Source organism: Benincasa hispida, chromosome 5 (assembly GCF_027475165.1).
Source record: "Benincasa hispida cultivar pf3 chromosome 5, pf3_genome.v1.1, whole genome shotgun sequence".
NCBI lineage: Eukaryota > Viridiplantae > Streptophyta > Magnoliopsida > Cucurbitales > Cucurbitaceae > Benincasa > Benincasa hispida.
In genome coordinates, this window is record NC_143482.1 from 66,677,138 (window position 1) to 66,704,672 (window position 27,535).

The 27,535-nt window shown below is 36.8% G+C and overlaps 2 protein-coding genes and 1 non-coding gene across 3 annotated transcripts in view; 1 reads left to right on the top strand and 2 right to left on the bottom strand.

Moving 5' to 3' along the window:
• The window catches only part of LOC120069860 (cytochrome b-c1 complex subunit 7-2, mitochondrial-like), a 13,902-nt gene extending 12,509 nt beyond the window's left edge, over positions 1-1,393 (bottom strand). Inside the window, exon 1 of the mRNA XM_090313647.1 lies at positions 1,358-1,393. Coding sequence (XP_090169773.1) covers positions 1,358-1,393 — 36 coding nt within the window. The remainder of the gene's footprint in view (positions 1-1,357) is intronic.
• A 6,609-nt stretch (positions 1,394-8,002) lies between these two features.
• Positions 8,003-9,554, bottom strand: LOC120069862 (transcription factor TCP10-like). Its single transcript, XM_039021677.2, has one exon. The coding sequence runs from the start codon at positions 8,960-8,962 to the stop codon at positions 8,330-8,332; it is 633 nt and encodes a 210-aa protein (XP_038877605.2). The 5' UTR covers positions 8,963-9,554; the 3' UTR covers positions 8,003-8,329.
• Positions 9,555-25,127: 15,573 nt separating this feature from the next.
• LOC150036365 (small nucleolar RNA R71) lies at positions 25,128-25,234 on the top strand. Its single transcript, XR_016529931.1, has one exon. It is a non-coding gene; the product is annotated as a small nucleolar RNA R71 (small nucleolar RNA).
• The last annotated feature ends 2,301 nt before the right edge of the window (positions 25,235-27,535 follow it).

Genomic DNA, 27,535 nt, shown 5'->3' on the forward strand with positions numbered 1-27,535 from the left:
GAGTGCAGCTTTAGGAGTCTTGGAAGCTTGAAGTAGAAGTCTTGGAAGAGTATTTGTGTCTTCAAAGGTCTTCTTCCTTATAGGAATGCAGCTTCAGGAGTCTTGGAAGTTTGAAGTAGAAGACTTGGAAGAGTATTTGTATCTTCAAAGGTCTTCTACGTGCAGCTTCAGAAGTCTTGGAAGCTTGAAGTAGAAGTCTTGGAAGAGTATTTGTATCTTCAAAGGTTTTCTGCCTTATAGGAGTGCAGCTTCAAGAGTCTTGGGAGTCCTCTACTTGTTAGTGAATTCTCTCTGGGCCTTCTGAGTGTAGAAAATGTTACCCTCACAAATGAAGAGAACTTCTCTATTTATAGAGTTCTCAGATGGGCTTCGTGGGCTTGGTTGGTCCATGGGCCTGACCTTTGGGCCCAATTAGTTGCTTTTGGGCATGATCTGGAATTTGGGTCCAATTCAACTTTTTTTTTTTTTAGTTTGGACTTTAAGCCCAAATAGTAATATCAAATTGGACCAATTTAATCTCATCTGATTCATCTGCGTGACGTCATCAAAACTTGTCTTCAATTCATTTCGGGACATGTGTCCACTTCTAATTGGACCCAAAGTCAATGATTTAGAAATTCGTCATTAATTACATGGTGATTTGTGATTGGTCCAAAATTTCTCATTCAACGAATGTCCCCTTTTCGAGATTTATGCACGTATATGGGTGGATGAATCTCGAAAAAAAAATGTAATTTGAGATCAAAGTATGATTTTTTTACTCTTTTAATTTGATGCATCATCATGGTCAAAATATGAGAATTTAGCTCAAAATTTTGATTTGAAATCTTGTTCGTTTGTCACACTTTTGCTAAGTAAACTTTAATTTGAACTAAAGTAGAATTTATGTTCCACTTTAATTGCAAATTTAATTTAATTCGAATTCGGAATAGAATTTGGGGTGAAATTGAATCTTGATCAATTTTGGTTTGAGATAAAAATTTGGGATATGCTCAATTTTACTTGGAAATGAGTATACAAATTAAGGTTGATTTAAATTTGAGATAAATTTTTGAATTAGCCAAATTTTGACTCGGCATTTAATTCATAACTCAATATCAAGGTTAACCATTCAATATTGATAAAATTTGGGATATGACCAAATTTTAATTTCAGACGGATTTGACATTTATCTCACCCGATTTGGTTGGCTTGAATTTGGAATAAAAATTTGGATTAGAGGCTTTAGATTGAGATTTGAAATAACAGTTGATTTTAATTCCAATTTGAATGGAATATGAATTTGAACTTAAATGGAAGAGATTTTGGAGAGCCAACGTATTGGAAGACAGCCTTACTAGCGAGATCAGGCCATTACCAGCGATACCAAGCCATTATCAGCGAGATAGGCCATTACCAGTGATACCAAACCATTATCAGCGAGATCAGGAACTTAATTTGAGAATCGAATTCGATTCGTTTAACAGCTGAAGAAGGAATGATACTCTGCTGCCGGAGACAAGAAGAAGAAGAGGACGAAGAAGATTGTAGAAACGTAGAAAATCTACATCTTCAAGGTGCTGAAAGCAAGTTCATCCAGACATCGGTATTTCCAGCAAGGCCATGGGTATCATGAACAACTTCATCAACGATATCTTCGAGAATTGGCCAAACACGTTGTCTCTGAAGGCACCAAGGCGGTGACTAAGTTCACAAGTTCCTCTCCTTTCATAATCTTCTGTTTGCAGTGCTTGCAATTAGCACGTGAAGTTTGTTGGAGAGAGCGAGATTTTGAGCGAGAAAGTGAGAGAGAGCGAGAGTGGAGAGAGCGAGATTTTAGGAGAGAGGACACTGGAGAGAGCGAGATCGTGGGAGAGAGCGAGATCAGCGAGAGCATTTCGAGCAAGATTGTGGGAGAGAGCGACACCAGCGAGAGGATTTCGAGCGAGATTCTCCCTTATTATTATTATTATTATTTATTAATAATTTTTTTCTTTCTTTTTTATCTCAGGCAGCCGTCTGCTTTGTGGCTAGCGATACCAGCCTTAGCGAGATTTCCTTCTCCATATTGTTGGCTTATGCCAGATTCTCTCAAGTCTTAAGCTCAAAACTCCTCGCCGTTGAATCTGGGGATTCAAAACTCCACCGTGACCCCTAATTCAGGCAGCCTCCAATCGAGCATGATCTTTTTTGTTGACTCTTAACTAATTTCAGCAAGAATCGGAGTTCCACAACAAAATAAACAGTATTCAGTTCGAGTAACCCGTGATTTTATCAGATTTCAACTGATTAGTAGAAAAAAATCCCATCGAACTTAGCTATATAAATACTGGCAGGACGCATGCTCTTCTTCATCTTGTAGTGTGATCTCCTTCGTTCTTACGTCCTTTGCAGTTTGAATTGTGATTCTCTTTCGATCTTACGTTCTTTACATCCTTTGTCAATCGGACTCGGATTGTAAATCAGCCTTGAATTGCAGTAGGAAGCTGTAAGTGAGGAGAAGGGAGAAAGAAGGAAAGATGGGGAATTAGGGCTTCCCTTCCTTTTTTGTTTTCATATATATATTTTTCTTTTTTTTTCACACTTTTCTCTTTTTTTTTTTTTTTTTTTTTTTTTACTAACTTGCCCCCTACTATTTTTTTTTTTGTAGGAGTTACGGTGCAACCAAAGGAGCACAACAAAACAATTTTTTTTTTAATCTCATCGACCCGTCTTTGGTGCGCTCGTGTATCCTTATCATCATGGGAAGGGCCCTGTAAAGGCTTACAACTTTTCCATTTGATCACCCTAGGTGGATCCCAAAAAGGTCTACTTTGTAGCACCGTTCGTACATCCTAATCGTCATGGGAGGGGCCCCACAAAGGCTTACAACTCTCCAATTGGATCACCCTTGGGAGGATCTCGGAAAGGTCTACCTTGTAGCGCCGCTCGTTTATCCTAATCGTCATGGGAAGGGGCCCCGCAAAGGCATACAACTCTCCCATTCGATCACCCTAGGGAGGATCCTCGAAAGGTTTGCCTTGTTATGTTACTCTTTGATCAAAATTTGAAGATAAGAGAAATATGCCATTGAGTATTTGAAGATGAGGCGGATATGCCATCAAACCTTGAAGATGAGAAGAATGTGCCATCAAGATTTTGAACGGAGTCAAATTGGTTAGAGTCGATCTCGCGTACAAGGTGGAGCCAGACGAACCAGAGTTATCCTCGTATATGAGGTGGAGCTGGATGGACTAGAGTCGTCCTCACATATGAGGTAGAGCTAGACAAACCAAACTTGATCTCGCATATGAGGTGGAACCACACCCACATTTTTGAAGAGGAAGCAAAACCACACCACGACTTTGAAGATGGAGCAAAGTCGCGTCATTAGTTTGGAAATGAAACGAAACCACGCCACGACTTGGAGATGAAGCGAAGTCGTGTCATTAGTTTGGAGATGAAGCGAAGCTGCATCATGATTTTGTAGACCGAGTCATTGAAGATGGAGCCAAGCCATGCACACCGACCTTGAACTTAAAGATGGAGCAGAGTCATGCACACCGACCTTTAACTTGAAGATGAAAGTAGGGCCATGCATGCTAATCTTGAACTTAAAGATGGAAAGGCATCAACAAAGCCTTTGAACTTAAAGATGGAGAAGCATCGATGAAGCCTTTGAACTTAAATATGGAGAACCATCGACTCGACCTTCGCACTTGAGTTTGATAAAGCATCGACAAATTATTCGCATTTGAGTTTGATGAAGCATGAAGCTTTGGCAGTAGGCTTGACTTTGTGACTTTGAGCATGAAGATGAAGTATCGATGGAGCCTCTAAACTTGAAGATGAAGGAGCGTATAAGTTTACTTTTAAAGAGGAAGCGAAACGCATTCCACGTGTGTGCCTTTTATTTACTATGTTAGCTCTTTACGAGGGATGAACATCTTTAACCCATTGTGTTGCCCCCAATAGGGATGAACATTTTCAATCTGAAGTGTCATTCTTTGACGGGGATGATCAACATCAATCTTGTAGTATTATACTTAGGTGGTTGTGGTACCTCTTCTGATGGACTAAACTTAAATTTCTTTAAGTTTCATTCGTACCTTTAAAGAAAGGGATCGAATCATGATGTAGTTCAAGTTTTTTTTTAAAAAAAACTGGACCGAACTTGAAGTTTCTTTCAAGCTGCCTACATACCCTTCTTAATGATAGGGATCAAGTCATAATGTAGTTCGAAGAGAATTTTTTCTTCTTCTTATGCGCGACTGAACTTAAATTTCTTTAAGTTGCCTACGTACCCTTTATAATGAAAGGGATCAAGTCGTAACGTAGTTCATACAAATTTTTTTTTTTGAGTCGTTCACATTTTAAGCTCATATGGGCTAGGAGCATCATGTAGTTTAGGCTCGTGCGATGAGGAGCTTTTTTATTTAAACTTCAGAAGCTCTTATTTCATCATGGTCTTGATTATCATCTTCATTTATAGGATTCGTCAATATGATGAGTTTTGGCTTCACTATCAAGGAACCTTATGTACTTATGTCAACAGAAAATTTCCTCTTCATACGAGAAGGGACACGACTGTGAATCTTTTCATCGTTGTTTTCTTCATGAAATGACGTTGGCTTCAAAATTTCCTCTTGAGACGATCGAAAGTAGATGCTGGAGGTTGATCTTTCTTTGATGTAGATATACTTAGCCTTTTAAAGGCTGAAGTTCGAGCAGAAGTAGTCGTTGGACATTGGTCTTCTTCTCCTACCGTGGCCACACTCAATCTTTGAAAGACTGAAGATCGAGCACTTAAAGGCTTAATACGATCGAAGATAGAAGTTCTTTACTTCATTTCTTCTGAGTCTTTGACTTCTTCAGAAGTCACATGATTGTTGTCGACTTCCACTATGCCGACAGTGTGACATGCAATAACTTCTGATACTTTCTCTGGATGATTATTGAGAAAGCTTCTTGGGAGAAATTCTGCTGAAGTTGCCAGCCGTCAGAATTGAGGAAAGTTCTTGTCTTTTTTCTTAGCAGGCTTAGGCTTCTGTGTCATCTTTTTGCCTTTCGTTTTATGAGTCTTGTTTCTTCTTCTATAGCTTCGATAGGAACACGACTCTTTTTGGGTGGAGTTTGGTTGTCTTCTCTTTTGATGAGTCACTACTATCTACCATTCGTTGTCATCTTCAACAAGCTCATCTTTCTTTTCAGAATTTGCTGTTTGAATCTCTTGTTGGAACCGAACAACTATAGGCTCGAATTCTCCAAACTGGATCGGGCTTTCTCTTTGAGCATGGGACATAGACAGTATTGGAACATTTAAAGTCGCTTCTACTGTAGCGTGATTTTTCTGAGCTACTTCATCCAAATCTAGCTCAATCTTCTTTTCACAAGCTAACTTCATAATTCGTTCTTTCAGCACGAAGCACCTTTCAACTGGGTGACTAATGACCTGATGATACTTGCAGTAGTTAGGATCATTTATTTTTCCTTCTTGTTCTGGCCCCTTGCATTCCGATACCTGAATAAGTTGCTTCTCTAGTAGTTGCTCCAACATATTTACCACATTAGAGTCAGAGAATGGATAAACCTTATCTTGTCGTTTTTTAAGAGTTGGACGACACTTCTCGCCCTCATAAGCCTTCTTTCAATTTTTGTTTGTTTTCCTTTGGAGGAAAATTTCAGCAGGGTCACATGAACGACCATAGATTCTTTTGTGGTACTACCCACGATCTTTTCAGTGCCCTTGGCATCATTTTTGTATTTTCTCCATTCAGAGACTAGGAAATCTTTAGTTCCCCTATTGGCAATGCTCAACTCTATATCATGAGCGCGTGTTGCCAGCTCCTCAAACGTATGGGGTTTTATCCCTTGAAGGATGTAGAGAAGCTCTCAGTGCATGCCTTGAGTGCACATCTCCACTGCAGATAATTCAGTAAGTCTATCTTTGCAATCCAGACTTAAAGCTCTCCATCGGTTGATGTAATCAATGATTATCTATCCCTTCCACTGTTTGGTGTTTGTCAGCTCCATCATGCTAACAATACGCCTTGTACTGTAGAAGCGGTTCAGAAACTCCCTTTCTAGTTGTTCCCAACTGTCAATCACTTCTGGCTCCAAATCAGTATACCAATCGAAAGCATTTCCTTTCAAGGTACAGACGATCTACTTGACTAGCTGGTCTCCTCAGGTTCCTGCATTTTCACAGGTTTCAATGAAGTGTGCAACATGTTGTTTTGGATTGCCCTTTCCATCGAACTGCTGGAACTTTGGAGGTTGATATCCAGCTGGCATTCTGAGGTTGTCGATTCTCTTGGTGTATGGCTTGGAGTACATAAAGAAGCTTTGCAACGGTCCTTCGTACTGAGCTCTTATGGAGTTTGTGATTATATTATGGAGCTGTTGAACTGATAGGGAGGCAACAGAGGTGGATTGTGGTGGTTGACTTTCCTACAAGACAATCTTTCCTTTGTCATTGGCTTTTGTAGCTGGGGAGTGACTTGATTCAGCAGTATCTCGAGCCTGTATCTGATCTCTTAAAGCAGCGATTTCATGATCTCGCTCCTCTACAGCCTTCATTAGGAGATTTATCTTTACCTCCATCTCTGCCATGGTCGACTCAGTCGTTACGTCAGTCATCATGATAGACACTACATCAAAATGTGATTCTTTCTCTGATAGATCGTAATAGAAGCATAGTTTTCAAACAAGGGATTTTCTCTGATGACGATCCCGCATTTAGGAAAGTCTATCAGCTGGCCCCAGATTTCCTCCGTGATGACAGAGCTTATGTAAGCTTGCGACAGTAGCTTTGGACGCAAATTTCTTTGGTGCCATTTGTAGATTTGTTGACTCGGATGGCGAGAGAGATGAGAGGTAGAGAGGTCCACTGGGCGTGCCAATTTGTTCACACGAGGTTTCCGGAGAAACGTGTTTTGTGGAGTTGAACTTGAGTTCGTGTTGATGTTGGAGTTGATTTGATGCGATGTGGTTCGATCTTTAATATTTGATCCTCTGATTCTCTCTCAGTTGGATGAATATGCTTGACTTGGAGAAGGAAAGCACCGAACGTTCTTAAAGTAGAAGTCTTGGAAGCTTGGAGTAGAAGTCTTGGAAGAGTATTTTTGTCTTCAAAGGTCTTCTACCTTATAGGAGTACAACTTCAGGAGTCTTAGAAGCTTGAAGTAGAAGTATTGGAAGAGTATTTGTGTCTTCAAAGGTCTTCTGCCTTATAGGAGTGCAGGTTTAAGAGTCTTGGAAGCTTGAAGTAGAAGTCTTGGAAGAGTATTTGTATCTTCAAGGGTCTTCTGCCTTATAGGAGTGCAACTTCAGAAGTCTTGGAAGCTTGAAGTAGAAGTCTTGGAAGAGTATTTGTGTCTTCAAAGGTCTTCTGCCTTATAGAAGAAGAGTATTTGTGTCTTCAAAGGTCTGCTGTTAGTGAATTCTCTCTACGTCTTCTGAGTGTAGAAAATGTTGTCCTTACAAATGAAGAGAACTTCTCTATTTATAGAGTTCTCAGGTGGGCTTCATGGGTTTTATTGGTCCATGGGCTTGACCCAATTAGTTGGTTTTGGGCCTTATCTAGAATTTAGGTCCAATTCAACTTTTTTTTTTTTTTTTTTTTTTGTAGTTTGGACTTTAAGCCCAAATAGTAATATCAAATTGGACCAATTTAATATATAGCAAACGAGGTGGTGACTTGTGATTGGTCCAAAATTTCTCATTCAACAGTAGTCAATATATATATATATATATATATATATATATTTAGAGCAATGATTAGATATAACATAGGCTACAATAACTCATATGTTCCCACTTCTTTACTATAAAAAAGAAATTAGAAAAAAGATTAATTTTTTTAAAATAAAATTGATACATGATAGTGCTATATTTGGGAGGCACAAAATAGATACATCTCACGAGAACCCAAATTTTTTTCCTTTTAAGTGTAGCCAAATATAGAACACCCTACCACGTACGAGTAAACCCCCTTTTCGTTTGTTACTAAAAAAAAATCTGTTTCAATAAAACAAATAAAAAGTTTAGCAAATTTAAATCAATAAATACTTCAACTAAATTTGAATTAACAATTACATTCTCCATAATCATATTAGTAAATTCGAATTGGAATAAAATCATATCTACGGGCGATAATTCGGAGACGACGAATGAGTCCCCGAAACGACGCCGTCTTTCCCGCCTTCACCTCGAATCTGCGACGGCGTATGCAACTCCGATGACCCATCAAATCGGCCGCCGAGAACCGACGGCTGTCGATTCTGACTTCTCCAATCACGAATCGGCAGCGAATGCCCCAAACTGGCCTGAAGCGACACCCTCTGGGAAAACGCCGCTGCCGAATTTTGCCCTAACAATGGCTGCTGCAGCCACAGTCCAGCATCTTCTCCTTCTTACTCGCCGGAATCGAATCAGCAATGAGCCGTTGGTCATTCGCCGTCGAATGACTTCCATCTTCCTCCGATGGAACTACGCGAGAATCATGGAAGTTATGGAGAGAAAGAGCAAGATCTCGAACCGGATCAGTAGGCCGCGAAATCAAATTCACCGGATAGCCCTGGAAATTAGTGGACACAGTGGCAGAGCTCATCGGAAATAAAGATTCTGGTGGCGGAGCGAAGTTTCCGGTGGCGGATTGCAACTGCAACTGGAAACCAAATTCAGGGGAATCTGTTTCCCCTGTTTTGGGATTTGAGTCTGTTAAGCCGCTGACAATGGGGAAATAAGGGGGAAGTTCTTTAAGCTTATCAATGGCGAATTTAGCCTTCTTGATTAGCCAATCGACGGCTTTACTGGGCCGATCGTAACCCAATCGGTCCTGCACATCGTAGAATCGGATGGCGGTGTGAGCCGACAATCTGACACGGCGGTCACGAGGACCTTTGGCGGTGAAGACCTTACTATGACGGTCTTTCCTGCCGGTGGACCGAAGGATATGGCCGCCTTGGACTGGAACAATCTCGCCGCCGGTGCTGGTCTTCATTTTCCGGCGGATAATGGGCGGAGATTCATGAAATAGGGAATTTTGAATAGAGGGTGTTTATGAAATTCGATTCTTTCTTATCTTCTGATTGTCACAAAAAGATGGAAACATCAGAATCAAATGGGAGGGACCATTGGTAGAATTGGAGGAATTAAATGTGGAAGTTTGTGAAGAAAGGGAAGAATCAAACCTTGAGAGTAGTGGAGATGAGAACTTGTGACTGACACTGACATTGTCCAGTCTTTGGTTGCGGCTAATAAATGGGAGCGGATTCCATCCGAGAAAGAGTCTTAGATTTCAATGTTTGATAGTGTAGAATTGTTTATCATGTTAATTAAAGTTGATCTTGTTTAATCATTTTTGAGATTCTAGCCTTTGTAAAAAATTAGGAAAATTTTTTATGGTTGTGATAGCACGAGAACATGAATGAACTCGATTTCACTCGAGTAGTGAAGAGTTTGAATATTCCAATTGAGATTGTGTTGATAGGTTTAGTTTCTTATAGATGATATTACTAATGCTCTTGGATAGTATGTACCATTGTATGTTACTAGTGTTTTTAATTTGTTGAATGTTATATCGAGCTATTAGTTTGGCAAATTTATAATTTTCATTTAAAATATAAGATTATAAACATGATGGGTTGATAGGCTTATAAAATATTGTACTAGTGCTTTTAACTTCACTTGTCTATTTCTTTCATTTTGAGCTATCAATTTGATGTTTTCACAATATTATGTTTAAAATATAAGATTACAAATGCAAAGGGTAGATTGACCTATAAAAGATACTGTTAATGCTTTTAATATTTATTGGATGACCACTAAAAATAATGATTACCATATTATGGAAAATTAGTTATGGTAAATTGATTAAATAATCTTGGGCAAGTTTAGGTTGGGTGATTTGGGATCGTCTTGGATAGGTTCGGTAGGTGAGTATGATAATCTCTCATCTTATGAGATAAAAGATTCTTGAAACCTTGATTATTTTAAAAGGGTTGGCTAATGCTCTTTCGCTTGTGAATGAACATGAACTTTCAATTTTGTGTCTAATAAATTATTTACTGGACTTTATAATTTTGATTTAAGGTCTCCACTAAATCTTTATACTTTTGATTTCGTGTCTAATAGGTTGGTGATCTATTTGGCATTTTCTAACAATATTAGAAATATATTTGACACAAAAATTATATATTTAGTGTCTTAATATATATAAGTTTGATTTGTGTATAATAAATTAATTAATGTTAAGATATATAGAACAAACGATTTATTCGACACAAACTTGATTTATTTGACATATTTGTAGTTTGAAAATTTATCATATACTTTTAAAGATTAGCGTCACCTAAGTTTGTTTTTTTTTTTTTTTTTTTTGTTTTGTTTTTTTTTTTTTTTTAAAAAGAAAAGTTTTTTTTTGTTAGTTACAACTTTATGTATTAAAGTCTTAAAAAGCTAAAAAATGAAAATTTGATACACAATAACAAATTTATTTATTTTATTTTCTCGTGTGAAAAATGACTTAAAGTAGTCAAATTGTTTTTGAAAATCATAAATGTGTTTTCATTTGATTTTGAGTGGTTGACTTTGTTGTCTTGGATGAGTAACGCGTGGTAGTTCCTCATCCAATGTTTTTAGAGCTAGAATGGCGCTTGTATATTCCTAATCGTAGATCTGTACTTTCCATTATTAGAGAAGGGGGAGGTTTGGAGTTCGAAAAGGAAGACATAATTCACATAATAAGACATAGAGCACTTAGAGATATAGGAAAGATTCATCACGTTACTTGTCCAAGCATGTTATCATCTCGTCGGATATGTCACGCTCTTATTTTGATGTGGGGAACCATTTGTTGTTACCAACATTGCTCATTATTAGGGAAATCATTCCCGTTTATCGATATTTAAGGTTACGTTGTCGCTTTCTCTTTAATAATGAATGATATGAAGTCCCTCAATATATATGGCACGTTTGACTAATAGTTTTCAGAGGGGTTTTTGTTAGGGTTGACGCCCTAAAGTCTCGTGTCCTGTAGTTTGTAAACAGTATGTACGAACGCTTGTGATGTTAATATATGATATTTACTTTATATCTTGTATTTTGCTCATATACTTGTTTTATTTGCTTTACCATAAACCAATAAACATAAAATCCCTGGTTATCTGGATGTGACTCAAGCATGTATGTGGTGACATACAAGTGGATCATGTCTTGAGTGATAACCAAAATGGTCTGTAGTATATGGATATAGGAGGGAAACCTTATCTTGGTAATGCTACGGATGCGATCCGCTTTATGGAATGGTCACAAGTATTGTGACTTGTCACAGATAATCTGATCCTAATCATTCGTGTTGGGGACATGCGAGCGGGGGTGTCCTATACAAAGAGTTTGTATAAGACCTGAGCAAGAAGTGTTAACGTCTCGTTATATAACACCGTTCATGACAGAGACTTCATTTCACTAGGAGGACTATAGGTAACATGATCCCAATTCTAAGTGAGTTGGAAACTCCTGCCATTGAGGGCGGTCCTTTGATTTGTATAGGTCCGAGTGGCCAGGTCACCAATTCAAACCTACCATTTTGGGGATTCGTCTGATTTGGGAGCTGGGAACTCAGCTACACAAGATGGAATTCACTCATTCCCCCAGGTAGAGGTAAGTAGATAGATAGCTCCCTTAAGGGCTGATTTTGGGGCTTGAACGATGTGGCACCACACACCTTCTCTTGGCCCGAGAGGTGTTCACACATAGTTGGACTATGTTGTATTGTTCATTAGAGGAATCAGTGGTACTTAAGGAGTGAGATGTAACTACAGGGGCATAACGGTAATTTGGCCCAGCTGTACTTACGAGCATATGTGAAGGGTCATCGTACTAATGATTGGTTATATCCGATGGACACAGAAATATATCTGTGGTAAGAAGAGTTCAGTTGTTGGTCTTTAGTGGAATGCCTGACAGTTAATAGATGGTGGATCACATGGCTAAAGAGTTTAGTCAGCTATTCATGTATCATTAGAGCTTCGAGCCACAGGTCCATTAGGTCCCCTGGGTAACTTGGATAAAGTCAAGAACCAGTATTTGGGTTAATTTGAAATGTTCAAATTGACAAGAGGAAGTTCGATTATATATGATATAATTAGACTGGTTAATTATATATGATATAATTGGCCAAATGTATGAGATACATTATTTTGGAAGAAATTAGATTAAATATAATTTATATCAAGTAGAGGAGAAAATATTATAATAGATACGTGATATCAAACTATAGGATATAAATATAATATGATTATATTTATTAATTAATTAGTTGATTAATTATATGATAATTAATCCGTTTTTCACGTTCGAATGTGGGTTAGTGGGGAGCGTCGGTTAATGTAACCGATGAATTAAAATGAAAACGGTTTTCATTTTGTTCACCCGTCGTTTAATCACCCAAAAAAATTTGGTGAAGTGTGCGTTGGAGAATTCTAAGCGATCGCTTAAAGAATCGAGAGACTATACGATAACTCTTCTCCGCCTAAATGATCGTCTACCTTGCGCCCAAATGATTGCACACTGTCACCTACACGATCGGATAGCTTCTCTAAACGATTGTATGGTATGCTTATTTAATTAATCAATTGTATACCTTTTCCTAAACGACCGTTCAGTAAACCCTACATGATCGTGTAGCTCTTCCTAAACGATAAGCACTTCTGCTATGTGATAGCGTCGTTTTCTCTCCCACTTGCTTATCACCTACACGATTCGTGTTTCCTCCATCCTCTACCAAATTCACCAAAGCCCACCCTTTTAGTTTTCACTCCGAGAATACCTGAGGCTCTTTAGTGGTGGTGTCGTCCCTGTTGCGGTCGTGAGTTCGTGTTGTTCATGCTGCTGCAGTCGACATTTTCCGCTAGGCGTTGGTAGAACACTTGGAGGGTTCCGCTTCGTTAGAGTTCTGAAGATTGAAGATTGTCTTCAACTGGTACGGAATTATTTCCCCTGTATTTGTTGTTAGTAGCATGCCGTTAATTAAGATTTGTTTGCATAACTGTGTTTGAATGTATTATATATATTTCGGTTACGGTGAGATCGAAACGATTCAAACGCGCTTATGGAACTCTACGATATGAGATCCTTCAGTTTTCACCATCTATTTCTACCTGAACTCTTCCCGAGTTTCCCTCTTTGCGAACGAGGAAAACTTATCCCTCATTCGCATTCGCCTAATCGAGCAGAACGCCCTCGACGATCATCCTACAATTAGTCTTGCCTATAGTTATAGTGTCGAAGGCACAATCGATGTTGTTGTTCTTATGACGGCTGTCAAAGATCGAATCTTTACACTTCACAACCCTCTCCGAGTATGTGCTTAGTGCAAGGCCTCATAGAACATAGAAATGAAGTAATGTATCCATACGAGCTTTGACCCTCAGCTGCTCGAATACAAAATCAACTTGTTCATTTATGTTAATTGTTGTGGTCCTTCAACGTTTCTCCTTTCACAGATCTGGGAAAGGTTGTTTTGGTTTGAGAACAGTGATGTTGAGTCTAGGCACGTGCGATAAGTAAAAGAAAGAAAAGGGAAATTGGAGGAGTTAGAGTAGGGAACAATGGGCATCCCTGCCTGGAAAACAAACAGTAGAGTCAGGTGAAGGACTTGGCATAGCTCTACCACCGTCTTTCCTACCAAAAAGCTAATCCAACCGAAGGAAATTACATAAGGTTTGGAAAGGGATACAAAGAATCTCATTCATTTCTCCTTTTTTCCCCTTGTTTTCGAGATCGATATAGCCTTCTCGAAACCTAGCTGTCTGAGTCTCATTTCCAAGCTAATATTCTATTTAATCTCTAAATGGGTACTTGAACCCTTCTCTTGCAAGGTATAGAACAACTAAGGTGCGGGCTTTGCTCGCTTTGGTTCTTCTTCTGTGGTGACCAAGAAGCAAGATCTTATCTCAACCAACCATTGATAGCCACTTTTCTGGTTCCCAATTAAGACGGAGATTCTGGTCCAGTGTAGGGGCACCTTCTTCATAATCTAGAAGTATAGGTCCAATGTAGCTCGCGCTAAGTAGGGAGAGCTCCTATTTGGTTTCATCTATCCACATTCTTCCTTTCCATCCAAGAAAGTTCAGGCTTGATTATTTTGTGTAGTCGATTTGCTTAGTACCCACCATAAATAGAGATTATAAGCTCAAAAAGAGAAGTAGAGCCCTCAGTCAACCAAGAGAGGTTCAACCCTTCTTGATCATTCATCATTCAATTCATTGCGTTCTTCTTTTGAGCAGATTCATCAACTTCTAACCACCCAACCGATCCTGTTTATTAAGGGTGGAAACTGTTCAGTTCGGTTCGGTTTGGTGGTCAAACTAAATCGAACCGAATTTTTTAAAATGTGAAACCAAACCGAACCGATTTATTGGTTCAAACCGATATATGCTGTTCGATTCGGTTTCAAATTCGGTTTTGGCATTTTTAAAAAAATTCATGTTATATTCTTTTTTAATTAAAAAAACGATTCGATTCGGTTCGGTTTTACTCTTTTTTTAAATATATAAATAAATAAATATATATTAGTTAAAAATGGTTCAGTTCAGTTTCAAATTCTGTTTTCGAAAGTGAAACTGCACCGAACCGAATTAATTTGGTTTTAAAATTTCTTCAAACCGGATCGAACCGCATTTTTCGGTTTCACCGAGTTTTCGGTTCGGTTTGGTTGCAGTTTGAATGACCACCCCTACTGTTTATCATAACCTATAGAAAGGGGTGAATGAAGTAATCTTAGGTGTTTTACCAAGTTTACGAGGCTCGATGTAATTTAGCTCGACCAATAGGGAGAGAGGGAGGAAGTGTTTTTTCTTTGCAACTTCCACCAACTCTAGGGTCTTGGCCTGATTCCCTCATTTCTTATTTTTTTCTCTTAAAAGAGGATATAAGCGCTACTCATTTGAGTAAAGGGAGGGTTTACTACAGTGATTCAGGCAGTAGGTGGGCCTCTTGCTCTTCAAGAGTTACAGGTCTTTTCCGCTGCATGAGTTGTAGGTCACGCTCAAAACTCCTCGGATACGAGTCCTAGTCGTTGAGCAAGATACTCGATCATATAAGAAAAATATTTACATGTATTCCGAGTTGCACTTATTTTTTAGCTCAATGTAGAGGTTCAATCACAATTTGTTACGTATTCATGAACTTCTCTAACCTCATGTTTCGAAACTATCAAAATGTTTAACATAGTCCATAAACTTTCAATTTCTTTATATTTTAATTTTAGGTACATAAACTTTAAAAGATAATCTTTACGATGATTGCTTACACATTTCCATCTTAACCTATCTTGACCAACATTAAGGTCGGATGTTCAAATCTTCCATACTTGTATTTATTGTACTATACTAAGAAAAATACATTTCTCGAAGCTATGACACTAAATATTTAAAAATAAAAATATAGTAATAACCAAAATAGTTATTTTTCAACCATCTAAAAATTAAAATAGATATTTTAAAGGTTTGAAACTCAAAATGGAACTAACTTAAAAGTCCAAACTAAAGTAGACATTTTAATGGTTTAGGAACCAAAATAAAATAAACTTAAAAATTTATGGACAAAAGTAAAATTTAGATTAAATTACAAGTTCAGTCCAACTTTTGGATTTATCTATTTGGTTTTTAAACATTCAAAAGTGTTTAGTAAATACCTAACTTAAAATTGTGTGTCTTAACAAACTTTAGATTTTATATATAATAGATCTATAATTTATTATTTTTTTAAAAAACAATTGATAATTGGTTTATTATATATATAATTTAATTTGTCTACTAGAATCTAAAAATCTTGATTTTATGTTGAGTAGATATATGGTTTTGTTTTATATAAATAAAACATATGTCAAATAGATCAATGACCTATTAAATACAAAATTGAAAATTTTAAGAAATCTATTATACATAAAATTGAAAGTTAAAAAATTTATTAGATAAAAATTGAAAATATAGAAATTTATTAGAGATTTTTTCGAAGTTTACAAATTTAGTAGACATGAATTGAATGTCTAAGAATTTATTAAGAAATGTTTAAGATTCAAGACTATTTGATACACATAAGTTTAAGAATCAATTAGACATATATCTGTTTAGACATTATTGGAGATTAGTTTATAGTTCTATGTTGTTTACTCACTATTTTCTTTAGTATGATTCTCACCTTACTTAAATAAATGTTTGAATTTTTAGTCAAAATTCCAAACCAAAAGATAAGTTTTTGATAACTAAGATCTCATTTGGTAATTATTTCGTTTTTTGTTTTTGATTTTTGAAAATTAAGCCCATTTTCTCTCATTTTCTTACAATGGATTGCATCTTTCTTAAGCATAAGAGAATAATTCTTAGCCAAACTCTAAACATAAAAAATAAAAAAAATTCAAATTTTGGCTCAGTTAAAAAAATAACGTGGGTAGAAAATAGATAACAAATCAAGAAATCTAGAGTTATAAGCTGTGTTTATAGGCTTAATTTTTAAAAACAAAAAACTAAATGATTACCAGACGTGACGTTTTGTAATTTAATGTAAGATTTAACATCAATAACATTTGTTAATAAAACTCTCCAATGTGATAATTCCTTCATGATACAGAGGGAGGAGATCTTTTTAGATTATTTGATAGACTGACCTAAAAAATTGGGTCAAAATGATATTCAACTTAGGTTTTCAAAATAATGTTGAAACCCTTTGCAAATCTTTTAAATTGTGTAGATGCCAAAACGGAACAATAAATTGAAAAAATGATCATTTTTTGAATTTTTGATTTATGGAAAAAAAAAAATTGATATAGTGGGCCCATCTCCCTACCTACTTTCCAATTTTGCCCTCCCAAATCCAATGCTTCAATAGAATGGGTAATATCTCCCATAATTTCAGCAAAATTTAGTTTTTTTTTTTTTAAAAAAGTAAATATTATCTCTTATATATATTTATTAGTTTGAAGAATAAAAAAGAAAAAAAAAACCTTCAAATTTCATCTTCTTTGCATTTTGCACGGCAACCGCCCCCTCCCCTCAACTTCTCTCTTTACCCACTCCAAACCCACGCAAGAAAGAGAAGCTACGAGCGACCAGACCCATCTGCCTCGAGCCACCGTCAATCTCCGCCACCACCCATTGTACTGTGCTGCCTCCTGCAATCCACCGTCGCCGCCTTCCAGCAATGCCTATGCGAGGGACTCTCACATCTCTCTTTCTTTCTTTTTTCTCTCAAATCATCTCGCTTCCTTTCTTTTTTCTCTCAAATCTCTTCTAATATATAAGTTTTATTTTCTCTCTAGGCTTTGTTTTATTTAGCCCAACCCCTCTTTTTTTAAGTATGGTGTATTTCCATGACTCAACCAAGATTTTCGCTGTTAATTCAAGGTATTTGTGTGATTCTTTTTTATACATTGTATTTGTTATTTCTGAGTGCAAGGTATTTGTTTTTTAAAGGAAAGATAATGTATAGGTATTTTTTAGTATAAGGTATATGATTCTGCTGGCAACGGGAAGATTTAGATGGGAATCTACACATGGTTTTTCGAACTCGAAGGTTTGCGATGACATCTGGGTAATTGCATATCAGTATCGGCAATTGGAGGGTTGAATGGGTATTGACACCGTAAAGTTGAAACGATGTTATTGAAGGGTTGTAAGTGTATCGACAAACTTCAATTCGAAGGAGTGAACGTGTTTGTGAAGGCTGAAGATGAAACAACTTTGGTATTGAAGGGTTTTGCAAAGTCTAAAGATGGAAGATGAATCGATCGATATTGAAAGGTTTTTTGAAGTCTATAGATGAAAGATGAAACAATGGGCATTGAAGGGTATTGAAGGTTCTGGTTGAAGTATGAAAGATGAAACTGATGTGCAATGGTTACATACAAGTGAAAGCGGTCAAGTTATAATATATTAAAATGGCTAGAGGTCGAGTATCGTCCTCAGAGATTAAACAAATAGTTTTCAATTAATTATAAAACCGGATCGATTTTAGCTAGGAAATCGAAAAGCCGAATTGAGTGATTTGTTCTAATTTTCAGCAAAGTAGGACAAACAAATGAAATTTCATAATTAAAAGTATTTTAGGGTGTCGGTTTTCATTACATATTTCATTGAACAATAATTAGGCCAATCATGGAATTAAGCATATAATTTATATAAGTCTAGAAACTAAGTTCCGAATCATTGTCTTTCAAAAAACAATTATTTCTCATGCAATTCTAATTGATAACTAACATCGTGATATCAAGTTAAAACCCATGACATTAAACATTGTCATCATCAACTTCTACTACTCCCCTAATTATGTATGTGATAGGTTAATAGCAATTTAATGTTACAAGTTTGATTAAACATATAATCTACTGAATTGAACATTCAATCTAACATTTATTGATGGCTAATCAAAATCAATTAAAACAATAACATTAAAAGGTACTTAGTTATGCAATTCTTTGAAATCCCTAAATATTAACTCAAATCCATATGTAAATCCAACAACACCCTAAAACAAAGAGTCAAAACACTCATGGTTCTCAAGAACATATTCTCATACAAAATTGAGGGTATTCGAGTAGAGAAAAAGAAAGAATAAGAGAAAACCCTATCCGGGAAGTTCAATAGTGGAAATCACCAATCTTCTCTCCAGTCACACGTTAGGAAGTTCAATAGGCTCATAATCGTTCTTCAATATTTTCTCTTCGGCAAGAACTCTCCTTTTTTGGTCTCAAAATTAGGTTTGAATGTCTTCTCTCTAGGTCAGAATTCTCCTTCTTTGTGTTCATAGTCGTCTAATTAATCATAGGGTTGAATTTTGACATAAAATCCTTGCTTAAATTATCAAATTTGTCAAATAAGGAAAGCCAGCGTCGCAACACTTCGACAACAGTGTCGTAACGCTGGTCTGATTCTGTTAAACCGTTGCAATGCTGCATCCCAAAGTGTAGTTACTACCTTTTTGCATCAAATCTCGCTTCCTACTGTAGTGTTGCAAGGCTCCTTTGTTCTTTGGAACATTGTATTTTTCCTCTATTTTCTTCACTCCCTTTGATCCATTGTTCAATTTTGACTCCTTTAAGCCTAATTTGGTCATTTTTAGCTTATTTTGAGTATAATTAACTTCTCGATCATAAATCCTAGAAATCACTAGCAAACATGTCAAATCTGATAAAAACATATTAAAAACAATCCTAAATCTAAGGCAAATAACGAACATTTTGTATGTGTTTCACCATTCCAAACTTAAGATTTTACTAGTCCCGAGCAAAGAAGATTCAAGAAAATAAAAAAGTTTTAAATAAGTGCGCTAGTGATTCATACCTCAGAAAATAATCGATCGAGAACTCAAGTAGAAACATTCAAACAAGTCCATCGTTATGATTGTTCATGGCCAAATCTAATCATCTCCCATATGTGTGTGTACAAGTCACATTCAATTTAAAACTCAAAAATTAAAATTAGGTTCAAGAAAGCTTCTCTAGTTTTTGTTGGGGTTGATGCCCTAAAGTCTCGTGTCTTGTAGTTTGTAAACAGTTTGTACGAACACTTGTGATGTATAATATATGATATTTACTTCACTTCTTGATTTTACTCATTTAAATGCTTTATTTGCTTTACCACAAACCAATAAACTAAAATCCCTGATTACCTTCATGTAACTTAAGCATGTATGTGGTGACATACAAGTGGATCATGTCTTAAGTGATAACCAAAATGGTTTGTAATATATGGATATAGGAGGAAAGCCTTATCCTGGTAACGCTATGGATGCAGTCCGCTTTCTGGAATAATTACAAGTGTTGTGACTTGTCACAGATAGTTTGATCCTGATCATTCGTGTAGAGGACATACAAGTAGAGGTTTAATATACAAAGAATTTGTATAAGACCTAACCACGAAGTGTTAACGTCTCGTTATATAACGTCATTCATGACAGAGACTTCACTTCACTAGGATGACCATAGGTAACATGGCCTCAATCCTAAGTGAGTTAGGAACTTCTATCATTGAGGGCGGTCCTTTGATTTACATGGGTGCGAGTGGCCAAGCCGTCGACTCAAACCTACCACTTCGGGAATTTGCCTGATTTGGGAGCTGGGAACTCAGTTACACAATATGGAATTCACTCATTCCCTAAAGCAGGGGCAAGTAGATAGATAGCTCCCTTAAGGGCTGATTCTAGGACTTGAATGATGTGGCGCCACATACCTTCTCATGGCCCGAAGGGTGTTCACACATAGTTGGACTATGTTGTATTGTTCATTAGAGGGATCAATGGTACTTAAGAAGTGAGATGTAACTACAGGGGCAAAATGGTAAATTGGCCCAGTTGTACTTACGAGCATCTGTGAAGGGTTATCGTAGTCATGATTGGTTATATCCGATGGACACAGAAATATATCTGTGGTAAGAAATGGTGGATCTCGTGGCTAAAGAGTTTAGTCAGCTATTCACGTATCGTTGGAGCTTCGAGCCATAGGTCCATAAGGTCCCCTTGGTAGCTTGGATAAAAGTTGAGAATCAGTTTTTGGGTCAGCTTGAAATGTTCAAATTGACAAGAGAGAGTTCGATTATATATGATATAATTGAACTGGTTAATTATATATGATATGATTGACTAAATGTACGAAATACATTATTTTGGAGGAAATTGGATATAAATATGATTTATATCAAGTAGAGGAGAAAACACTATAGTTGATATATGATATCAAACTATAGGTTATGAATATAATATGATTATATTTATTAATTTATTAATTAGGTGGTTATGAGATAATTGGCCGAAGTTTTCTCCAATTTTGTGTGATAGTGGGAAGTTCAATTCAGTCCTAGTAACTGAAGAATAAAATGAAAATAGTTTTCATTTAACAATAGACAAGTTAAATCGCTCACAGTGTGAAAGTCTTCCTCGCTTAGTGTTGAGAGCCTATACGATAGAGCCGCCTACTAAATGATCGCACACTCGCGTTTACTAAACGATCGCTCGCGATTTCTTAAACAATTGCTTAGCGCCTGAGCGTATCTAAACGATCGCTTACCTTTTACCTAGACGATCGCTTAGCAATTACTACACGATCGTGTACCCGACCTAAATGATCAAGCACCCGACTATATGATAGTCTTCCCTTTCTCCCACTTGCTTGTTTGTAGTACATGATAGCTTTTCCTCCCCCCCTCTACCAATTCCATCAAAGCCCACCCTTTGGATTCTCACTCCGAGAATACTGAGGCCTTCGAGTGGTGGTGTAGTCCCCATTGCCTTTTGTTCGTACGTTGCTATTCGTGTAGTCGACCGTGGTGGTGCTAGGCGATTGCTTGTTGGACGAGAAAGAGCGTGAAGAGTTTTGTTCACGGTGAGACCGAGATTTCTGAAGAACGTCTTCAACTAGTAAGTCTCTCAGTCTCTTGTAATTTATCTTTTAAAGCATGCCAATAATTACTGTTTACAATGCATATCTGTATGTTTGAATGTATACGTATAAATTTTGTCACAATGAATTGGAAAGATTCGTTTCAAGTCATAGGTATTCTTCTATAAGAGTTCCTTCAGTTTTTCCTCTACTCTAGCTCATGCACTAATCATCAAGTATTCACACATTTAAAGAAAGTAATAGAAAGATTATTCTTCAAGATATTACTCTCATATTTCCACTATAAGTCATTCAACATGCATATTCAAGTTTCATCATGGACAATCAACATTAACAACACACAACAAAGAACTCATAAAAAATCTTTCAAAACTCAATCAAAATTTTTAAATTTTTCTTCAAGTTTTCAACATAACACGCATGGCAAGATAAGCCCAAATAAACATACATAGCAAGATAAATAAACAAACACAACAGTATGAAAGACACCTCCCACCCCAAACTTATAAATTTGTTACCCTCAATGAATGAAAAGAATAAAGCATTGAATAACAAGCCTGGAAGCGTGCGGGAGTCCGCCAAACTGGCCAGTAGAAAGAGTACTTTGTGTTGCAAATAGACCTTGAAAAATAAAATATGAGAACAAATGAATGACTCTTTGATTTTTAAAATAAAACAACAAAAGTAAAAACAGAAAAATAAATAAAAGCAGTAAAATATTGGGTTGCCTCCCAACAAGTGCTTGGTTTAACGTCTTTTAGCTAGATCGAATCCATTCATCACGCTGGGTCCCATGATGGTCTAAATCTCTCATTCATGCTTCCACATTTTGAGATCAAAGTATCATATCCATGTATAAAAGAAAACTAGCCATAAAAACCAACTAGAGGGTCAACAATCACATTATCATCACCTCAGAAGTCAACAACTCCACCATTCCTACTCATATGAGATGGTATAAAAGGCAATACAAAATCATGCTTAACAGGATTCTCATATTTGCTATCTATCCTATGACATGTATTTACCTCTTTAGAGGTCTTAAGAGATGGATAAATGTCAAACGTTATCTTGTCCTTATTGACTTTAAAAGTCAACTTACCTTCCTCAACATCAATTTTTGCTCTCCCCCTGGCTAAGAAAGGTCTCCCCAAAATGATGGAAATCTCATAATCCTCCTCCATGTCCAAAACCACAAAGTCTGCAGGAAAAATAAGTTCGCCCATCTTAACAAGAACATCTTCAGCAATACCTTGAGGATATGCTAAAGATCTATCGGCCATTTGTAAGGAAATTGTGATAGGCTTCACCTTCTTCAATCCAAGTTTCCTGTAAACAGACAAAGACATAAGATTAATAGAAGCACCTAAGTCATATAAGCTTGTCTTAACAGATAGAGAGCTAATAGTGCAAGGCATAGTAATGTTGGGGTGTATGCCTTAAAGCCTTGTAGTTTTATGTTAGCTGAATCAATGGTTGATTAATTTTATATTACTTGTGCAATAATCCATTAACCTAAGATCCAAGGTTATCTGATGTAACTTAAACATATATGTGGAGACATACAGGTGGATCCTGTTTAAGTGATATATGGATAAGGTTAGGTGCCTTATCCTAATGACACTACTGGTACGACCCGTTTTGTAGTTATTACAATTATTGTAAAGTACTACAAATGATTTGATCCTAATCATTCTTGTGGAGACATGTGAGCGGGGGTATCTTATACAAAAGAGTTTGTATAAAGATCGGACCACGGAATGTTAAATCTCTCTTTATAACGCCGTTGCTAGAAGAGACTTACATTTCATCAGGATCACCATAGGTGACTTGACCTTAATCCTGAGTGAGTTGTGAACTCCTACCTATAAAGGCAATCCTTTGATTTGTATGGGTGAGAGTGGCTAGATTCTTCGACTCAAAAGCCTACCATTTTAGGGTTTCATTTGATTGAGGAGTTGGGAACACCGCTACACATGAAGGAATTTACGCATTCCCTATAGTTAGGGTAAAAAGAGAAATTGCTCCCTTACAGGTTAATTCTGGGGCTTGAACAATGAGGCGCCTCACACTCTCCTAGTCTGAGAGGGGTTTGGTCATAGTTAGACTATGAATATTTGTTCATTAGAGGGATTAGTTGTACTTAAGGAGAGGGTGACTATTTGTTCTTTCTTCTCTCAGTGTTGTTTACAGAGAATATATTTTTTTCTCAATTCTTTTCTCCTTCCCTCTTACCAAACTTATGTGCAAGCCCAAAACTCTACACAGTTCCCATCCTTGAGAATAATGGGGAAGACCCAGTGGTGGTGTCTGGTTGCGGTGTTGGTGGGATTGGGAGAAGATGGTGTGAATTGGAGAGGAACACAAAAAATTGGTCTTCAACAAGTAAGTGATTTCTTAATGTCTTCCTCTAAGCATGCTCAGGTTTATGTTTTTCCATGATTTTTGTCACTCTGAATTTTCTGTGTTTTGTAAAACGAAATTTAGAGATTAATGTGTCTAATTACTTCTGCTGTGGGGAATTCCAATTCAATAAAGTAAAACTCCCTGGATCTTTTAATTTTGGAGGAAGCTTCTTTTGTAAGATTGCACTACATTCCTTTGTCAAACTAATCATCTCATACTATTCAAATTTCTTTTTCTTTAACAAAATATCCTTCATGAATTTGGCATAATTAGGTATTTGTGCTAAAACGTCAATGAAGGGAATGTTAATATGTAATTTCTTGAAAATATTTAGAAACTTAGAAAATTGCTCATTAGTTTTTTTTTTTTTTTTTTTTTTTTTTTTTTTTTTTTTTTTTTCTGGAACATCTGAGGATAAGGAATATTATTAGGCATAAAAGGTGTAGGTGAAGAAGACTTACTGAAGATGGGTATGGTTCACTTGCCTTTTTCTTTGGTTGCTCTTCCTTAGCAACTTCCTTAGGTTCTTTCATTTCACTAGGTTCATCATTAAGCTCTTCTACTTTTTTTTCAAATGGTTCATCATCATCATCATTTATCAAACGAGTGGCCAACTTTTCCCTACTCCTTAATGTTAAGGCTTTACATTCCTCCTTTGGATTATTCTCAGGACAACTGGGGAATTTACCTTTTTGCATTATCTGAAGGGAAATAGCCATTTTACTAAGATGGACTTCCATGTTCTGAATTGCCTTCCCATGATCTTGAACTGCAGTCTCCAAATTTGTAGTTCTTTCTCTAGACTCTTTGACAAATTCCGACATTGCCTCCTCTAAAGAAGATTTTCTCTCCACATTTGATGGCCCTGCACTAGAAAATCCAGGTGGTGCATGCAAAGCATTTTTATTATTAGCATAGGAAAAAATTTCATGATTTCTTAAACTAGGATGATAGTGAGTAGGAACTTGTTAGTGGCCCCTATAATGTCCTTTGTCAACATAATTGGCCATCTCACTCTTCTGTCCACCTCAAACTTGTTGAATTCTGCTACCATGGCTATTTGAGAAGCTATTGATGGTGAATTTAATGATTGTCCTCCTGTAACCAATTTAGACAAATTGTTAGTAATTGTGGTCAATTGAGCCTGAAAAGCACTTACCTCATCAATTCCATACAATTTGATGGTTTTAGTGGTGGAATCTCTATCACTTGGCCAATTATAACTCGTGATGGGCATGTTCTCCAAGATAGCATAAGCCTCAGTAGCAGTTTTTCCAAAGATCAATCCCCCAGTAGTAGTATCCAGAATGGATTTAGTGTTACCATTCAACCCATTATAGAAGAACTGAATTTGCAACCAGTTGGGATATCCATGTTGTGGGCATCTCCTTAATAATCCTTGTATCTCTCCCAACATTCATAGAATTGTTCGTCAGTTTTTTGAGAGAAAGCTACAATCTCATATCTCAATTTGGAAGATATGGTGGGTGGAAAGTACTTGTTCAGAAAGACTTGAGCTAGTTCATCCCATGTTCCAATGCTCTCCAATGAAATTGATTCAAGCCAATCCTTAGCTCAATCCTGCAAAGACAAAGAAAATAATCTAAGTATTATGGCATCAATAGAGACTCCATTAATGTTACAAGTGAAGGAACTCTTGTTAAAGAGTACCTATGAGCGGAAGCAAGATCGTTCCAAATTCATTATGACAAAAACACCGCATTCACAAACAAACAATAAGTTAGCATCTAAGAATAAATTACGGCATGCTTTTCAAAACTTAAATAAAAAGGAACGAGAGATGTACCTCTTGAAGAACTTTTCTTCCTCCGAACTCTCGCTCTCGTTAGGAACGGTAACTCACGCAGTCGCTGTGATCGCCAAGTCTATCGTCCACCAAATCTCGCCATTGTCTACCACTGAACGAACTTCTCACGAAAAGGCAACAAGGAGGACACAACCACTCAATAACCTCGATATTCTCGGAGTGAGAATCCAGGAGGTGTGGGGCTCTGTTGGATTCGATAGAGGGAAGGAGGAAACGACGATCGTTTACAACGACCAAGCAAGTGGGAGAGATATAATGTCTATCGTGTAGACAGGTGCTTGATCGTTTAGCAAAAGGTGCACGATCGTTAGTAAAACGGGGTTGGTTGTTTAGACGATCGTTTAGGTAAATCGCTCCACGTGCGCGATCGTTTAGAAAAGACTATGCGATCGTTTAGGTAAGCTGCGCGTGTACCCGATCATTTAGGACAACTTGAGCTATCATGTATGCTCTCGTTTACTAGACGATGGGCAGTGTACTAATTCATGAAGCAATTGTCCGATCTCATTCCAAAATGAAAACTATTTTCATTTTATCCTTCAGTTACGAAAACTAAATCTAACCTTCCACTATCTCGTTCGGTTATGGAGAAAAACCACCAACAATTATCTCATAATTGTTTAATTAAATAAATATAATCATATTATATCTATAATCTATAGTTTAATATCACATCATATGCAGCATATAAACTATAGTCCTTTTCTTCACTACTAGATATAAATCATATTTATATCCTTTTCCTCCAATTAATGTATCTCATACATCATGTCAACTATATCATATATAATTGACCAATTTAATCATATCATATATAATCAAACTCCCTCTTGCCAATTTGAACACTTCAAATTGACCCAAAAACTGATCCTCAACTTGAATCCATTGACCTACCAAGGGGACCTTATGGACCTGTGACTTGAAGCTCCAACGGTACATGAATAGCTGACTAAATTCTTTAGCCACAAGATCCACCATCCATTAACTGTCGGACATTCCAATTGTTGGATTTTATGTCCTAAAACTCGTAGTTTGTACATTGATAAACATATTCTGTTTTGTTTTTCGATAAAATTGTTATTGAATCTGTAATCTTGAATCCAATAAACTAAGGTCCTAAGGTTATTTAATGTAGTTTGAACTTTATGTAGTGACATAAATGTGGATCAAGTTCAAATATATAGCCAAAATGGTCTATAGTATATGAATAAGATTGTGTGCCTTATTCTGGGGACACTATGGATGCGGCCCATTTTGTAGTTAGTACAAACGATGTGATCCTAAATCATTCATATAGAGATATGAAAGTGGGGGCATCCTATGTAAAGAGTTTACATAAGACTAAACCATGAAATAGTCACTTTTTACGTTCTAAACGCTGTTTTATGTATAAAACTGACTATTTCGTTAATTGATGACCTAGGTAACTTATCTTAATCCTGAACTAACTATGAACTCTTGTTCACTCAAAGTTATCCTTAGATCTGCATAGGTGAGGGCAGCTCATTATCGCTGGTCCAATAAGCCTCCCATTTCAGGGGTAAGATCAGATGGATAGCTGGGAACATAGGGTGCAAGATGGAATTTACTCCTACTCGTTATAGGGATAGTAAATAGGTTGTTCCCTTTAGTACTGAATCCAGTCTTGAACAAGGGGCCCCACCCTCTCCTTGGCTCGAGAGGGATTCGGTTTATAGGTTGGACCTTAAACCAATTGTTCATTAGAGGATCAGTGGAACTTAAGAAACAAGATATAGTCTTGGAAGTAAATCAATTTTTATGACCCAGCCAAGATTACGAACAACCTATGAAGGATTAGCTTACTAATCATGGTTATATCAAATGGACACAAATATATCTATGTGTGGGGAGTGCAACTACGAGACTATAGTGGAATGACTCGTTATTTAACGAATGTTGATTAGCTCCATCTAAAGAGGTTAGCC